The 14,545-nt window shown below is 36.1% G+C and overlaps 1 protein-coding gene across 3 annotated transcripts in view; it reads right to left on the reverse strand.

Annotated features, from left to right (window-relative positions):
• Positions 1-4,723: 4,723 nt before the first annotated feature.
• RAP1B (RAP1B, member of RAS oncogene family) overlaps positions 4,724-14,545 on the reverse strand; it is a 31,079-nt gene continuing 21,257 nt past the window's right edge. For 2 of the 3 annotated variants that reach the window (XM_064655713.1, XM_064655714.1), the window contains 5 exons: positions 12,837-12,893; positions 11,299-11,439; positions 9,140-9,283; positions 7,372-7,487; positions 4,724-5,964 (listed from right to left, as the gene is read on the reverse strand). In XM_064655713.1, coding sequence (XP_064511783.1) covers positions 7,401-7,487; positions 9,140-9,283; positions 11,299-11,439; positions 12,837-12,893 — 429 coding nt within the window. In that variant the 3' untranslated portion in view covers positions 4,724-5,964; positions 7,372-7,400. Of the gene's footprint in view, positions 5,965-7,371; positions 7,488-9,139; positions 9,284-11,298; positions 11,440-12,066; positions 12,129-12,836; positions 12,894-14,545 lie in introns of those variants that run through there. The other variant, XM_064655715.1, reaches the window with a different exon arrangement.

Consider the following 14,545-nt stretch of genomic DNA (forward strand, 5'->3'; position numbering starts at 1 on the left):
GCAATGGGGGGGGAACACACCTGAAGGTGTGTTTTCAGGCAGTGCTTTTTGACTGGCATCCCACTTCATATTTATCTACTGAAAGGGAAGGGAAAAAGGAGAAAAAAAAATAACTGACAGTTTCATGCAAGCATCTTATGCTTCCAAGAAGCAGAAGGGAACGCAAAATTTTCAGTCAGTGATATAAAGGACTCTGAATTCAAATTTATAATTAAAAATTACATCTCCATCTTAAGTTTCACATATTTGCATCAACACTGATCTTAACTGCAGTTTTGTTACCAGAATATCAGGGGAGGTAGCAATGTTCCCTACTTAGAGGCAGGACAACCAAAGCAAGCCCAGCAGCTAGCATCACTAACACAGGCACCTGGCACGTGTATCGTCAATGCCTAAGGTTTTTCTGCTCTCTACCAGTTTTCTATGAAGTTAACAGAGTCTACAAGATGTACTAGGTTAATTTTGACATAATATATCCTGAACTTTAAACAAGTCAAAACTCCAGTTAACTTTCAACAAAATATGTTTTAAGACAGCTCATGAATCAAATAAATTGCTCCAATATATTGCAAATAAATTGCTCCAATATATATGACATCTGCATGTATAAAATTGTAATTTTAATTCAGAACTACCAAAAGCAAGAGCTCAAAGTTCATGTGCAATGTGGAACAGCAGCACAACTGCATTCAGTACAAAGAAAACTACGGAACCTATGCTATACCCTGCCTTTTTTTAAGAGAAGGAAAAAAGCTCATGGTTTAGCCCATCTTTCCTTAGTTGAAACACGTTCCTGGGAGTGTGTAATTCTTCACTTTTTTTATTTAAAAGCAAGGAAGCCTTTTTTTAAAACCAATCTCAAGCATTTAACTAAAGTGTTCATGTAATTGCTTAGTATTTAAATACCTGTGTTGAGACTCAAAATGTTCTCAGGGTCTTACCTAAACAAATTGATTCCCATTCCTGCTTCTATTGAGGCAGTTCAGCCAAACCCCCTTTTTATTGAAAAGGAAAGAGACAAATTTTTAACTTTCATTTTATTTGTGCCTGAAAATCATGACAGTACTGCCAAGGGTCTTTGTTGCTACTGGGTGTGTTACAAGCAGTAAACCCAGTTTATGAGAGCTGGGACTTCACATGTAGATTTTGTACTTTGTATGGGAGTGAAGCTACTGACTTCACCCTGCTAGATTTGGAAGTACTAGGTAAAAATGCCACATAGTATAAAAAGGTAAAGTATACTGATGAAAGAAGGAACTAACTTCCACTATAGTTTCACTCACTAACCAAGACTGCAGAAATGTCCCATGCTTCCAGTTTATGGTAGTCAAAAGACATTTTGTGAATTAATTAGAAATGACAGTGTCTTTCAAAAGAAGTAGTTCACCCCAGCCACAACCTCAAAGAAAAAAAGCCCTGGTAGTAGTGACCTTTCTTAAAACAATAAAGCTGTTGAGCTTGTTGTACAGCAGAACTAGTATCTCTTGAGACTGAAGTGAGGCCAGTGCAATTACAAAGACATTCTCCATTTGAAAATCTCTCCCTAAAGAGCAAATCTCTCCCTAAAGAACAACTCCTTGAAAACAGGAAGCCACACTCTCCTTGATGATTCAAACTTCTGAAAATAAAAGGCTTTGGAAGGTATTTAAAAAAAGCAAACAAACAACCCCCCCAAAAACACTAACACATAAAAAAGCAGCAAAATCCACATTCATCTGTTGTTTGAAGCCCAGATATTGCAACACTGAGAACAAAATCAAGACTACAAAACAACTTTGTTTACGGTTCCATACTAAGAATGTAAAGTTTTCCACAAATATAAGCATCTTTCCAGAGTTTACTTCACAGAACAGAGAATGTAAATTAGGTTTTAGGAATCCTCAACTTGTTCATAAACCTTTCAAAGAAAAGCATAAGGTGCTTGAGATTCAAAGAAAGAACCTAATTTGATTAAGAGCTCTGCTACTCTAATGCTACCTTAGCAAACAGCTTACAACTGCATTTTGTTACATATTTGATCAACTTGTTATTTGCTTTCATTCTCCTTCCCATACACAGGCAAAATAAAAGCTATAAATTGAAGTATAGCCTGATGCCATTGGGACAGCAGTTTCAAATCGAACAAAAAGCTTTCTGTCTACACTGATGCTTGGCTGCATCATCAGATTACAATTCAAAAAGTGCTGCAGACAGCGGTACATTGACTGTTTTTGACCATTCACATTTCTATTGTTTATATGTCTAAACTGAAGTCTACCTAGAACTAGTACAGTACTGTGGCCAAATCTCTCCCCCTTTAAGTTATTTCCAAAACTGGCAAAGGTAAGAAAACTTTGGAAAAAAACCCAAGCAGTTTGATTCCAAACTCCTCCCATCTCTCATTTCTAGCATCACAGTATCAGTACATCTTATGAACAAATGTAATATTTAACTCTACAATACTTCCCCAGAAGTTCTCTTATGCAGGAGAGCAGTAGTAGTTTGAGCTTACAGGTAGTTCATTTGGACATGTGAAAGCATCTTCCAATGTCTCAAAATAGTCTTCTATTAGGCAAGTAACATTCACTTCACAGAATAATTTGAGAATGAAAAAGGGCACTAGGAACAAGGTGAGGTATAAGAGGAAATTTATACTGCAATGAAAGAGTCCTAACATGAAGAGTGCAATTCCATTAATTCTTTTGTATTTCAAGATGTAAACATTACTTTTTCCATAAAAGGGTCAGACTTTAAATATTGACATATACCAGTTTCAGATTAGGGAGGAAATAAAGCAGTCACAACCTTTGTGTGCACTGTAAGCATAAGCTAACTTTACAAGCAGTAACACGTGTATTAACACTGAATTTTAAAAAAAATTACTGCGTTAGTTCTCTAAATGTGAATTATGCATATTTTCATCCAAAGCTTTATGAGAAGTGTTCTGCTTCTGTACAGGTAGTTCAAGCGTGAGCTTCTTAAGCACTGGTACACAAAACAATTAGCTTGAAGACAAGTTAAAGTTCATTCAAGATTTCAGCAGACAGGATTCTTTTCTAGAATTGGTAACTGCTTACATAGTTCCAATTCCTGTGGGGAACTGGATGTTCACTTCCTCAGTGGGAACAGCTTCTTATGCTGCACTTATTTAGATATGAAGAGAATGTCCATGTTTTACTTTACGCTTCATGTCCATCATTTCCTTAGCATCATTCTGTAATGCATCTTCCCTTTAACAACCAGGACACTGCTCCTTTGAAGCTTGCCTATGTTTTCAAGGAGAAAAATACTGGGGTTTAGGTACTACCTGTGTTATGATGTCCCGGCTTTCTAAATCTGACCTAAGTTCTAAATATAGGGGTTGTGAAGTAAGGGGGGGAACATATTTCACTTTTTTGAGCATAATCTTTAGATGTTAAAGCCCAGAGATTCTGAAAATTTTACTTCCTCAGGATTTGATCCAACTGAATACCTCTAATGCTGAGGAACAGAACAGCCAAGAATGTTTTGGTACAGAGCCTTTCAGGACAAAGCCTGATGTTTGTTCCCTGTAAATGGTGCTCTTTGGCCAGACACTTGAGACCAGACCAGGGCTCCCTCTCTGATGTTCTCAAAGAATTTTCTCTCACTCCCGCTCAGTGCCATCTGTACAGCTTACTGGAAAAGAAACACATTAAAAAAACTGATAAAAGGACAACTGAGACATAAAAGTGTTACAAGACCCGAATAAGCAGAGGATGAAAATGAAGGGAGGAGAAACATTGATTAGCTCATCAAGGAAGAAGGTAGGTACCTAGTGGAAAAAGAACTAGAGCATCCAGTGCTCTGGTCTCATCTACTCTGGGGACCATGCAGGATGCCGAGTGCAACAGCGATATTTATGGGGATCATCACATCTTCTGGTTTCTAATGATAAGGGAAAAGGAATTTCAGTCTTAACTCTGGTTCTGCACAGGTGGAAGTGCGTTACCTCCATTAAACAATGGTGATAGACTGATGAAATTACTAGCCAAAAGGATCAGCTGGGCTCCTTAATTCACTTTAGGCAATGTAAACTATCTCAAAGCTTATTGGTATTAGCTAACCTAATCCAACTGAATTTGCAGGAATGGATTAGAACAAGCTCTGATAATTCTGTGCCAGAGTAACAGGAGGCACCAAGTATTTGGGTGTGACATAAATTTTCAGCAGCACAGTCAAAAATCAGGAAATCATCTACAGTCCCCACATTCCAGTTCTCAGTCCAACAATGTTAACAGATATTTCAAGTCTGCAAAATTCTACACTCAATACCGCAAGAATGCTCTTCTGCAGATTTCCTTGAAACCAAACAAATATGGTTTAATCATGCAGAAAAATCATATTGTCTCCCAAGATAATTTTTTTTGAGCTACACTAAGTAAGTTTTAACAATTCTGACAATTCTTCCTGGAAAGAAGGAAAATAGCAGGCAACATATTTTTAAGTTTCCAAAATAGCCACTGGTAGTCTAACTTCTAAAGACAGGTATTTTTCTTTGTTACACCTTGGAATATTCCAAGTCAAGAACTAAGTAGGATTTAATTCAGTCAGAAATTCATCCACCCTGACATATGGGATACAAGAAATATCTATGGCAAGTATTTGTCAGAAGACAAAGTCATAAGGGCTCCTTTTCATTCTAAGATGTATGACTCTGCACTGTGTAAGAGATTTAAAAATCAGATTTACTAGTTCTACTAAACCACAAAACATTCAAGTAGTATAACTGTAATGCAAGCCCTTGCATGGCAATCCAAATTTATTGAACTACTGATGCTAAGTCATACAAAATTGCACCACTTTTAATTAAGGCTTTTAGTTTACATTTGGCCACCTCAAAGCAGTTGTAACATTAGGTTGGTCAATTTAAATACTGTGGCTCCCTGTTGGATATACACACAATCTTTACACCCAAACGTTAATGCATACAAAGCAACAAGGCATTGTTAAATAAATCAGCAAAAGTTAATTACTGCAACTTAGGCCCTGTGACCAATTACACATGATTAAAATTACTTCCCACATTCACATCCACAGTACTCTTCCACCATTTAACATCTCAACCAAAACGTTACACATGTAAAACAATCACTAACAGGCAAAAGTACTAAACCTGTATATTTGGTATTGCAAATACACTTATGCATGAGCAAGCAAGGGAATCACAGTGAGAATCTACAGCTGCAGAAGCCCAAAAATGATTTACAAAAAATTGTTAAATCATTAAAAAATTGTTTTAAAATATACACTTCTTGTTGTAGACCCCCACTGTACACACAACTATAAACATTGTTCCCTATGTAAACAAGGAAAAGGAAACATACAATAAAAGGTTGAAAAGTCTGGACATTTCCTTCCCAACAGATATTAAAGGCCATGTCTTTAGTCAGACGCTATACTGAAAGGACTCTTAAAGACTAGGTCACTGTCTCCACAGGTTTTTCCTAAAATTAAAAAACTATATAGCCGTTGTGTTAATCAAAGCGCTTTTGTACAATACGATGATGATGATGATCCTGTATTTCTTTAAAAAAGTTACAATAAGCTACAAATACCGATGAAGCAAAGTTATCTGGAGTAGTCTATATAGGAGCTCTTTGGACTTTCTTTTATTATGCTAAAATAGTGGTGCTTTTAGGATTTACATTATTGTACTCTCCAATAGAAAGTGGGGATTGTTGAAGTATACAGTACACAGTTTTCATACATGTACAACATTGGTGGATGAACAATGTCTCTTATCAGTAATACTGGATGTAGGCTCTGGTTTTACCAGTTGCATACATAGAATATTTAGAAGTAAAAATCTCTCATGACACTGGAAAGTGATTAGAATGTGCAAACTGATGTAGCTTTCATCCATTTCTTAAAGGGTACCACCACAGGAAAGTCCATTTAAGATGTTGGTAGGTTTAATAAAGTTGGAATGCTGGCACTGTTGAATTGGGCAACAGTTCTTCAGACCTGTAACAACAAAACAAGGGGTTAGTATTAAGAACAACTATCCATCCTTGCTCCTTACAACCAAAGCAGGAACTAGCAAAGTTCATAGCAAACACAGAAAACAACCTTATAACTTCTCCTCAACTAATGTAATTTCTACTGTACATATACAAATAACATACTATCTCAATTATTATCCTAACTGGATTAGGATACATGTAGTAATCCAAGCTGAATTGTGGAAGTAATATTTGACTGGGGACCCTAGTTTTGCTTCCTGTATGACAGTTCCCGTGGCTTTATAAACAGAAACACAACTGAAGGATCAAAGCCCCTGAAGCAAAAGTCCTGTTACGTAAATGAAGCAACCATTTCTGCCACTCTCAGCTAATGTTTGGAACCCTCTCAGTTTTACATTGATCAAAGCTGTTCAAATTAAGGAATTTTTAATTTATCAAAAGGAATTAAACACAGCACTACCTGATAAGTAATAAAAGCCTGCAATTTCTGACAGTGACATGTCCTACCAGGGTCCTCCAGTATCTCAAATAGCTCTATCAGATAACAAAATACTAGATCATAGTACTGAAGCAACTGAACCACCACATGCTCAATAAAACTGAAGGGAAGGGAGATAACAGGCAACTTGCACAATGTCAAGTCAATCAAGACAGACCATCAGTCTGCCCATACTAAGGCTTGGAGATGAAGAGGAAAACAACCTGCCCAAGAACAAGTTGCAGAAAAAAATTCATGCCTGCTGACTAACTTCTGAAAAGGTTTGCTTAAAGAACAGGCTGGAGCTTCCTTGATCCTTCAGCAGCCTTCTTTGAGTACAGATTAAGTCATGTAGAATAGAACTTTAGCTAACTGAAAATGAGTACGAAGTTGATCTAGTAACCAATAGCTCCAGGTCAAATATTTGGAGTGTTACAATGCTCACTTCACCTCTCTCTTCCAAATGTACTAATTACAATGCAGCCTCCAAAATACCCATACAGTCTCAAGAAAGGAAGCTAAATTCCTATGACAGCACAGAAGCATATGCATGCAGGAGTTCAAAGCAGTGCAAACTGCAATACTGTACCATGTGCATCCCTGATAATTGAGCTCTTGCAGCATATTCTACCAGGCTTCAAAAAATAAAACTGTTTCCAAAAGCTAAAACTCAAAAGTATCAAAACACTGTTTGAGCTCTCCCAACACCTTAAACTTTGAAAAAAATCTTGATACTAATGTGAACAGTGTATCTTGCACATATTTGTAGTTCTGACTTTGAAATGGCAAAATAAAGACCATAAACCTTTCTATGATAATGTAAATCAATAATTTTCAATGCTGTTCTGCATCAGCAGCTACCACAGCTGTTTAGGGTTTTTTGTTTGTTGTTTTGTTTTTAATAGCCAACAGAAAATTCAAAATGTTTACCTGGCTCAGAGCTACAGTACAGTTATGTATTAAAGTAGCTGACATGATGACTTTTTGCGTGCTTTTCCAGGCACTGGAGTTTTTCTGTTAATTTGTCGCACAAGGTCATAAAAGATCTGAGAAGATAAAAATCAGTTTGGTTATTAAAATTAAAGAGGTTTCTCTTACAACCTTAATCCTTGAATCTTCACACATAATGTACTCACATGCTCAAGAACTCCTCTAAATATTTAGTTATCACAAAGCTAGAAAGTTAAATTGTATACTTAATTAATAACTGTTTGGGTTTTTTTCTTGTTTAAGATAATTGTCTGCCAAGGGTTTCCCACTTTCAGTGAAGCAAATTGGAAAGGCATCTATAATCTGCAGCCATTTAATCTCTGGGTCACATTAATCTGAATTCACATGAAAAATGCCACAGTGATCAACTACTATATGGCATTATTTTGCAGTTCAGCACTAAGGTCAAGAAACAGATCACAGCTCTCTCCTAACTCAAATCACTCTAAGGATATTATTCCAGATACTTTAAAATACTGGTATCTAAGGAATCAATTCAGCATCCCTAGAACTACAGCATGACATAAAGCGTAACATTTCTCAGAAAAGTAACTCATGTACAGGACTCTCACACTTTTGAGTTTCCTAGAATTCTAATGAGAACATCATTTTTTTTAAACATTATTTTAAGAAAAGTCAACATACTACAATTCAACAGCATCTGTTTCATTCATAATTGATGTTGTTCCAATTATTTCCATATTTCCTAAACTAAGAAAGTCCTTGTACTAATGCCATCCTAGTAGTTTCTTAAGCACTGGCTGTAAAGCAGCAAAACGTTCCAACAAGGGCTTATAGTATTTGATGGAAGTTCTAGTTTATTAAACATATGACTTTTATACAGTTAGGGTGATTAATTTATATTTAAGAAAAAGTGAATAGTTTCCAGAAGTTCCCAACTAATTAAACACACATTACTTATTTTAAAAATGAGCTGCACTGAAACCCGCCATACTCTTTTGATTAGTTGCAAGTCTTGCACAGAGGCCCTTTCAACTCCACTGATGCTGCCAACATTTTCCACACGACCTAATGAACTGTGGGGTGCATCGTAAAATTCAAGCTATTCCAGAAATGTAAATACTAACACAAAAGTTTTAGAAAAAGAAGCTGTATCCCATTCTTTATGCTGGCACTTCCCCCAGATAAAAAGGCATGCGTTATGGCAAGTCCCCAAAATGCATGCATTTGATCAATCATCTAGCTCCTCTTAACAAGTAGGTACATTGTAGAGAGGCTTTTGCCTCCCTTTTTCTATACAGAGCAGCTAATTTCAGCAAAACCTTTAAGAGTTTTGGTTCTTACCATCTCAAATAATTTAACACCAAATAACTTAAATCAAACTACGTTTAATGACTTAACTCTCTTAAAGGTCTTTAAAAAAATAGTTTAGCAATACAGTCTCAGTTGATAAAAATTATATTAACTAGGGAATAGAACATGAAAAAATTATTTATTCTAAATTCATATAATTTGAGAACTAGTTATACCAAAATTAATATATTTGAAAAAATCCCAAGTCAAATCGTAACATAAATATATCCCTTAACATAAACATCTCACAATAGCAGAGTACAGTTTTGTCCATTATAGTGGATGTTATTCATGATTTTTTTACTTTTTCCTTGACAATGTAAATGTTTGGTTACCACAGTGTCCCATGCTTGCCTCCCTGCTACCCCTGTCCGACATAGGTAATGTGCCTTACCTCATTAACATTTATCTTTGATTTTGCAGAAGACTCTAAGAACGCACAGTTATTCCATTGCCTTGCTAGGTTCTGACCTTGTTCCTTTCCCACAACTCTTTCATCTTCCAAGTCACACTTATTGCCAACCAGAATCATAGGCACCTAAAAAACAATTTAATGCCAGCAAAGAAATAATTAAAATTTTAGGAAGGCATCATGTAAATGCACACCTAAACCCCTATCTGAATCCTTAGAGGATCCTGACTTTCAGAATAATCAAGCTCTGGTCTAACTGCAACTTAAGTTTACAGTTGTGTGACACTTTAATCCTCAAATGACTGTACTTTTTGCCTGCTTTTGACAGGGCAGTGGAGGGGAATGATTTGAGGATTCAGAACACAGCCAACTGAGCAAATTTCACGTTTTCTAGATGTTTAAGGCATCAAGAAGTCTACTGAAGAATTTGCTACAAAATTCTTACACGTTTAGAAATTCTGGAAACAGTGTACTGGAAACACGCTACTGTACTGGTAGCATGATGATGGATGCTAAAGCTCCTTTCACCATTCCTCTACTTTCAGCATATCAGCACACCTTTCCAGAGCAGTTTGTGCACACAGTTCTTATTAGCAAGGTAATGCATACAGAGAAAAAAAAACGTGCTACCTTATCAAAATTACCAACTACAGAAAACACTGATTTGACCTTTGTGGTAAGAAAAGGCAATCATCCAAATGTTTTTTTCTTTTACTATTTTAAGTACATAGCTAAGTTCCTCACAGATTCAAGTGTCAAAAAAAGGTTTATAAAATTACAACTATTTTTTTTTTTATTTTCCCCCACCAAGAATGCAAGTCATGCCTAAGCTTTGGCACCCAAAAAACTTTTTCTGTGAATTTTGATGAAAACTGAAGTTGCAACTTGAAGCTCATTATCTTTCTGCTTATACTAAGGAATGCCTTTTGAGACTGAGGGAGTGTTCTGAAATGAAATACAATTCCAAGGAAATACTACCAAAATACTACCAAAGAAAGCTATTACGTTAATCAGCATAAATATACAACGTAAAGTAAGATTTTAAATACAATCCCATTTATCTTGATTTTAGTGTACAAAACTAATTTCATGCTAAACAAGGCTATAACTTGGTAGGTTGTGGATGGGAAAGGCACATGCAACTTAAATACTAGCCTTTTGAGATACATTTGTGATAATGGGTAATAAGTGACTTCTAGAAGAAATCTGCTGAACATAGACAAGACCTGCAAACACGTATTGTCAAGAAAGTGCAGGGTTGTTTGTATTGCTGAAGTCATAATGCACTTCCCTGAAGCTGAAATGTTCAATACATTCTGTGTCTGCTGTCAGCAGACACATATGCAGATACATGCAGTAAGGAAAGCATCAAAGTTTGCATAAACAGTTTAAATGAGATGAGCACACTTAAAAACTGTTCATTGCTTAAATTCTTCTTCAAGAAGGAAGTTATTCTGCCTGAAAGCTGAACACCTGAACACCTGAAAGGTGTTTCTGTTACGAATGCATTCTTACTGCTGTTTCACATTTGAAATACCTCTTTATTAGGGGACTGAGTATTCACTTCCTTCAACTGTGGTAAGGGATTTTTAATAATTTATAAAATGTAAGGTTTTAGCCTCACTTTATAGCTTTAATAATGCTAAGAGATGCATATAGAAATTGCATGGAAATAGGATGACCAAACAACTGCAAACAGACAAAACATAAAAGCTGCATAACCTGTAAATTTAAAGCTTACAATACTGTCTTCTGTGAGAACTTAAAATTTTGTGCTTTTAGAATACCATAAACAGTAGGGATATTGAAGAGAAAAACTCTAGGTGTTTTTAAACCTTCATTGATAGGAATTAAGAGAACAATAGAGTTGCTTTAGAAATGCTTGCTGCAGTACTGGTGAATAAGGTTATACACAGTTTCAAATAAAGTATTTTAAAGGAAGAGATGAAGCAATTCTCTATATAACACATGATGAATTACAATTTCTCCAGTTTACCTTACAAGTTGCATTTCTGCACTACACATCTACGGGTTGATACATCTCTTAATTTAAAACTTGGAAGCCATCTGACCACAGTGTGTATACACTGCAACATCTGTAATGAAAATTCTAAGTATTAAGAATTTTTAGAGATGCTTACATCATCAGTGTCTTTGACTCGAAGAATCTGTTCTCTTAGATCCTGTAAATCATTAAATGTGGACTGTGCTGTGATGGAATATACTAATGCAAAACCTTGTCCATTTTTCATGTATAGATCTCTCATTGCTGTAAACTGTTCCTGTAATTAAAAAAGATACAGATGTTGCATTCAATTTGTACTTTCCTTGCACAGACTGCTACAAACTTAACGTCACAAATGGATCACAAGTACAATGCATTTGTGCCCCTTCCCTTCCCCGTTAAACTGATCAATGTTTCACTGACTATAAGCACTATAGTAAACAGAACTGCTTTTAAAGAAATCTGAAGTTTGGAACACTATCTGGGGTGGCTGAGCAACATCTGTATATTGCCAACAGCCATAACCTGGGAAGAAAAGTCATAGAAACTAGAGTAATTTCATGGGAGAAAAGTACAGTAGAAGGTACAGTGTAATCTGTAGATTACAGAAGTTACATTCCTCCCAAATATCTCCTTACATACCAACTTTTTCTCCATCTCCCAGTAGTTCCTTAGAATGGATCGTAAAGTATATGCATCCCTTTTCAGTCTCCATTTTTTAGTCTAGGCACTTTTCTATTTTAAATTCCACTGAAATTTCCAAGGAGATGGACTAGAGGATGGAGACACTCAATAGAACTGTCACATTTTCTTGACTTCAGTGACAACTATGATTTTGCATATAAAGACTCACTGGTGCACTGCAGAGGAGCACCAGGACTTCTCCCTGTTTGAAAACTCTTACCAGTATGACTGTGGAATAGCATTTGCCTTTCTTGCTTTTGTGACTTGGCTATCTGGTGCCTGATCAGTCACTCTCTGTCCCTCCCTGTATGTCAGATAAAAAGTGTGATTTATTTCTAGAAAACAGCCACTCCATCCATCTGTATTTTTCCAGAGTATTCATCCAATATGGAATTTAAATAAGATATTATTCAACCAGATTACTATTACAGTTCAGAGAACACACGTTGAACTCCAAGGGTTTTGAGCTTAAGCTCACTGGAATCAATGAAGGAAACAACTGGTTTCAAAAGTTCTGGAACTAGTCAGAGAAAAACCTGAGCAGTATGCAAAGGGTCAGCATAAACCTGGTGCTTTGAGCTCCTATAAGCTGACTAAAGCAATACTATTTTTATCCCAATGTCACAGTACATCTCACACACAAAACAAAAAGGAGATGAGAAAGACTGTATTCTCTACAGCAACAGAAATCAAACCTGAGTAGCCAGTGGGCCTAAATTTTCTCTGGGCAATATAAACTTAAAACAGAAACAAAATCTCTTTCAAAATACTCAATCTCATGTTTCCCCTTTGAACATAAGTTTCTGCTGCAATACTCAAGTATTTTTAAAATACTAATATGTTAAAGGACACCCTCTAATCCAATGAATGCACTGACCACAGTTACTCTTTAGAAAATGGGGAAAGAAACCCATCACCATTTATATCCCTATAGTTTTTGATAGCTTTAACACTGTACGTCAGTATTTAGGAAAGTTCCTTTTTACATACCGTTCCCGCAGTATCTAAGATTTCAAGCATACACTGTTGTGCATCTACTTCAACTTGCTGTCGAGAGAGAAAGACCAGTTGGTTAGAATTTTTCCTCTTGCAACTCTCCTCTCCAAAGACATCAGAAATTGCGTGATTTTTATAAGCAAATTCATAATGCATAAAGCAACATAATGGCTTAAGAAGTTTGAAAACAGCAGGAAGAAGCCTTTCAAAGAACCCCAGTGACATTTTCAAATGCAGCATCAGCAGCCAAGTACCACTTTGCAAAGTGATTAGGGATTTTTGATTATTTAAAAGGAGGCTGCTAAATTTGTAATGATGGTTATCAGCAACTAGCACAACTAATTTCCACTTGTTTCTGCGATCATCACAGATTGAAAGAGAAGTACAACCGAAAGCTAGAAAGTTGAATTGTCATCTAATGCTCCAAGAGTAATTTACATCAACAAGAGTATAAGTAGTTCATGACAAACAGTTAAACAAGAACCACTAAGAGTGGTGTCACCAAAACAAGCCTTCAGGAACACTAATTAGAAAATTGACCCATCTTAGAAAAGTTTGCAATAAATAGGTTTAAGAAGGTAGATCAGTTTCTATACCAATTCCAGAGTTTCTTTATCTAGTTTTTACCTCAAAGAAATGGCTGTGAGGCTAGCAAGGGACATGAAAGTGTCCTCAAGCTGTTTCAAGCAGGCTATCCACATTTTTTTTCAAGCTGTTGGTACACTTTCCTTGTTTCCATTTACATGTCAAATTCCCAGTTGACAGATCAGCACTCAAAAGAACTTTGTGTCACCTATTCTCCATATATGTATTGTAACTTTTCTTCTGTAAATGGATTTGAGTTTAGGGGGTGGAAAAATGGAGTATTTCCACTCCTCTTACACCTCCCAAATGTCCCCTATGGATGGTGATTCCTTAAAAATAACCACGATTTTAACATGTATTGCTGACACAGTTATCCAGCTAATTAAGAAGCATTTATTCACTTTATGAAGAAATATTTGGGGAGTAAACCAAAGCATCAAGTTTCAAGACTTCATCCTCAATTATTTAGTTCCAGACAAACAAGTCACATCCTGTCAACTTCAAATACTATAAAATTAGATTTAACATTAATAGCATAGAATTGCAGCTGCCGAATCAACACATCCAATTTTGAATTTACTCAAGTAAGAAGCAAGTTAGAATTGTAACTAACAGTGAGGGGGTGAAAATGACTGCATAAAGCGTTGTCCAGACTTCAACAATCTGGCTGACTTGAAATGAGCACCCAGAGGTACTACTAGTCATTTTAGGAACAAACCTGAAAAGAACATAATAAGATATTTACTAGCAACAGCAACAAAAACTGTAGTTAGCAAAAGGCAAAATTTCTTAAGATGGTTTTACTTTCCTAGGCTCTGTGGAAACAGTCTTTGGAAAAATTAACCCAGCAAACATCATGAATGTAGTATGACCTGAAGGATGTAAATATATAAAAAAGGAAATATTTTGCTTTAGATCAGCCTGTGAATATTTTTTGAGTCATTTACTAGGCCTGACCCAGCAAAGGCCTGCACCAACCATTGGGATAGGATCCAAAATTCCTGCTTCTCTAATACAGAAAAACTGTCTGTATAGAATTTGGTTTTGCTGTTATCTCTTTAATAAGAGTTCTAGCTTTGGCTGGAAGCCCACATACTTAAGACAGACTAGGATTTTTC

Source organism: Pseudopipra pipra, chromosome 5, assembly GCF_036250125.1.
Source record: "Pseudopipra pipra isolate bDixPip1 chromosome 5, bDixPip1.hap1, whole genome shotgun sequence".
Lineage (NCBI taxonomy): Eukaryota > Metazoa > Chordata > Aves > Passeriformes > Pipridae > Pseudopipra > Pseudopipra pipra.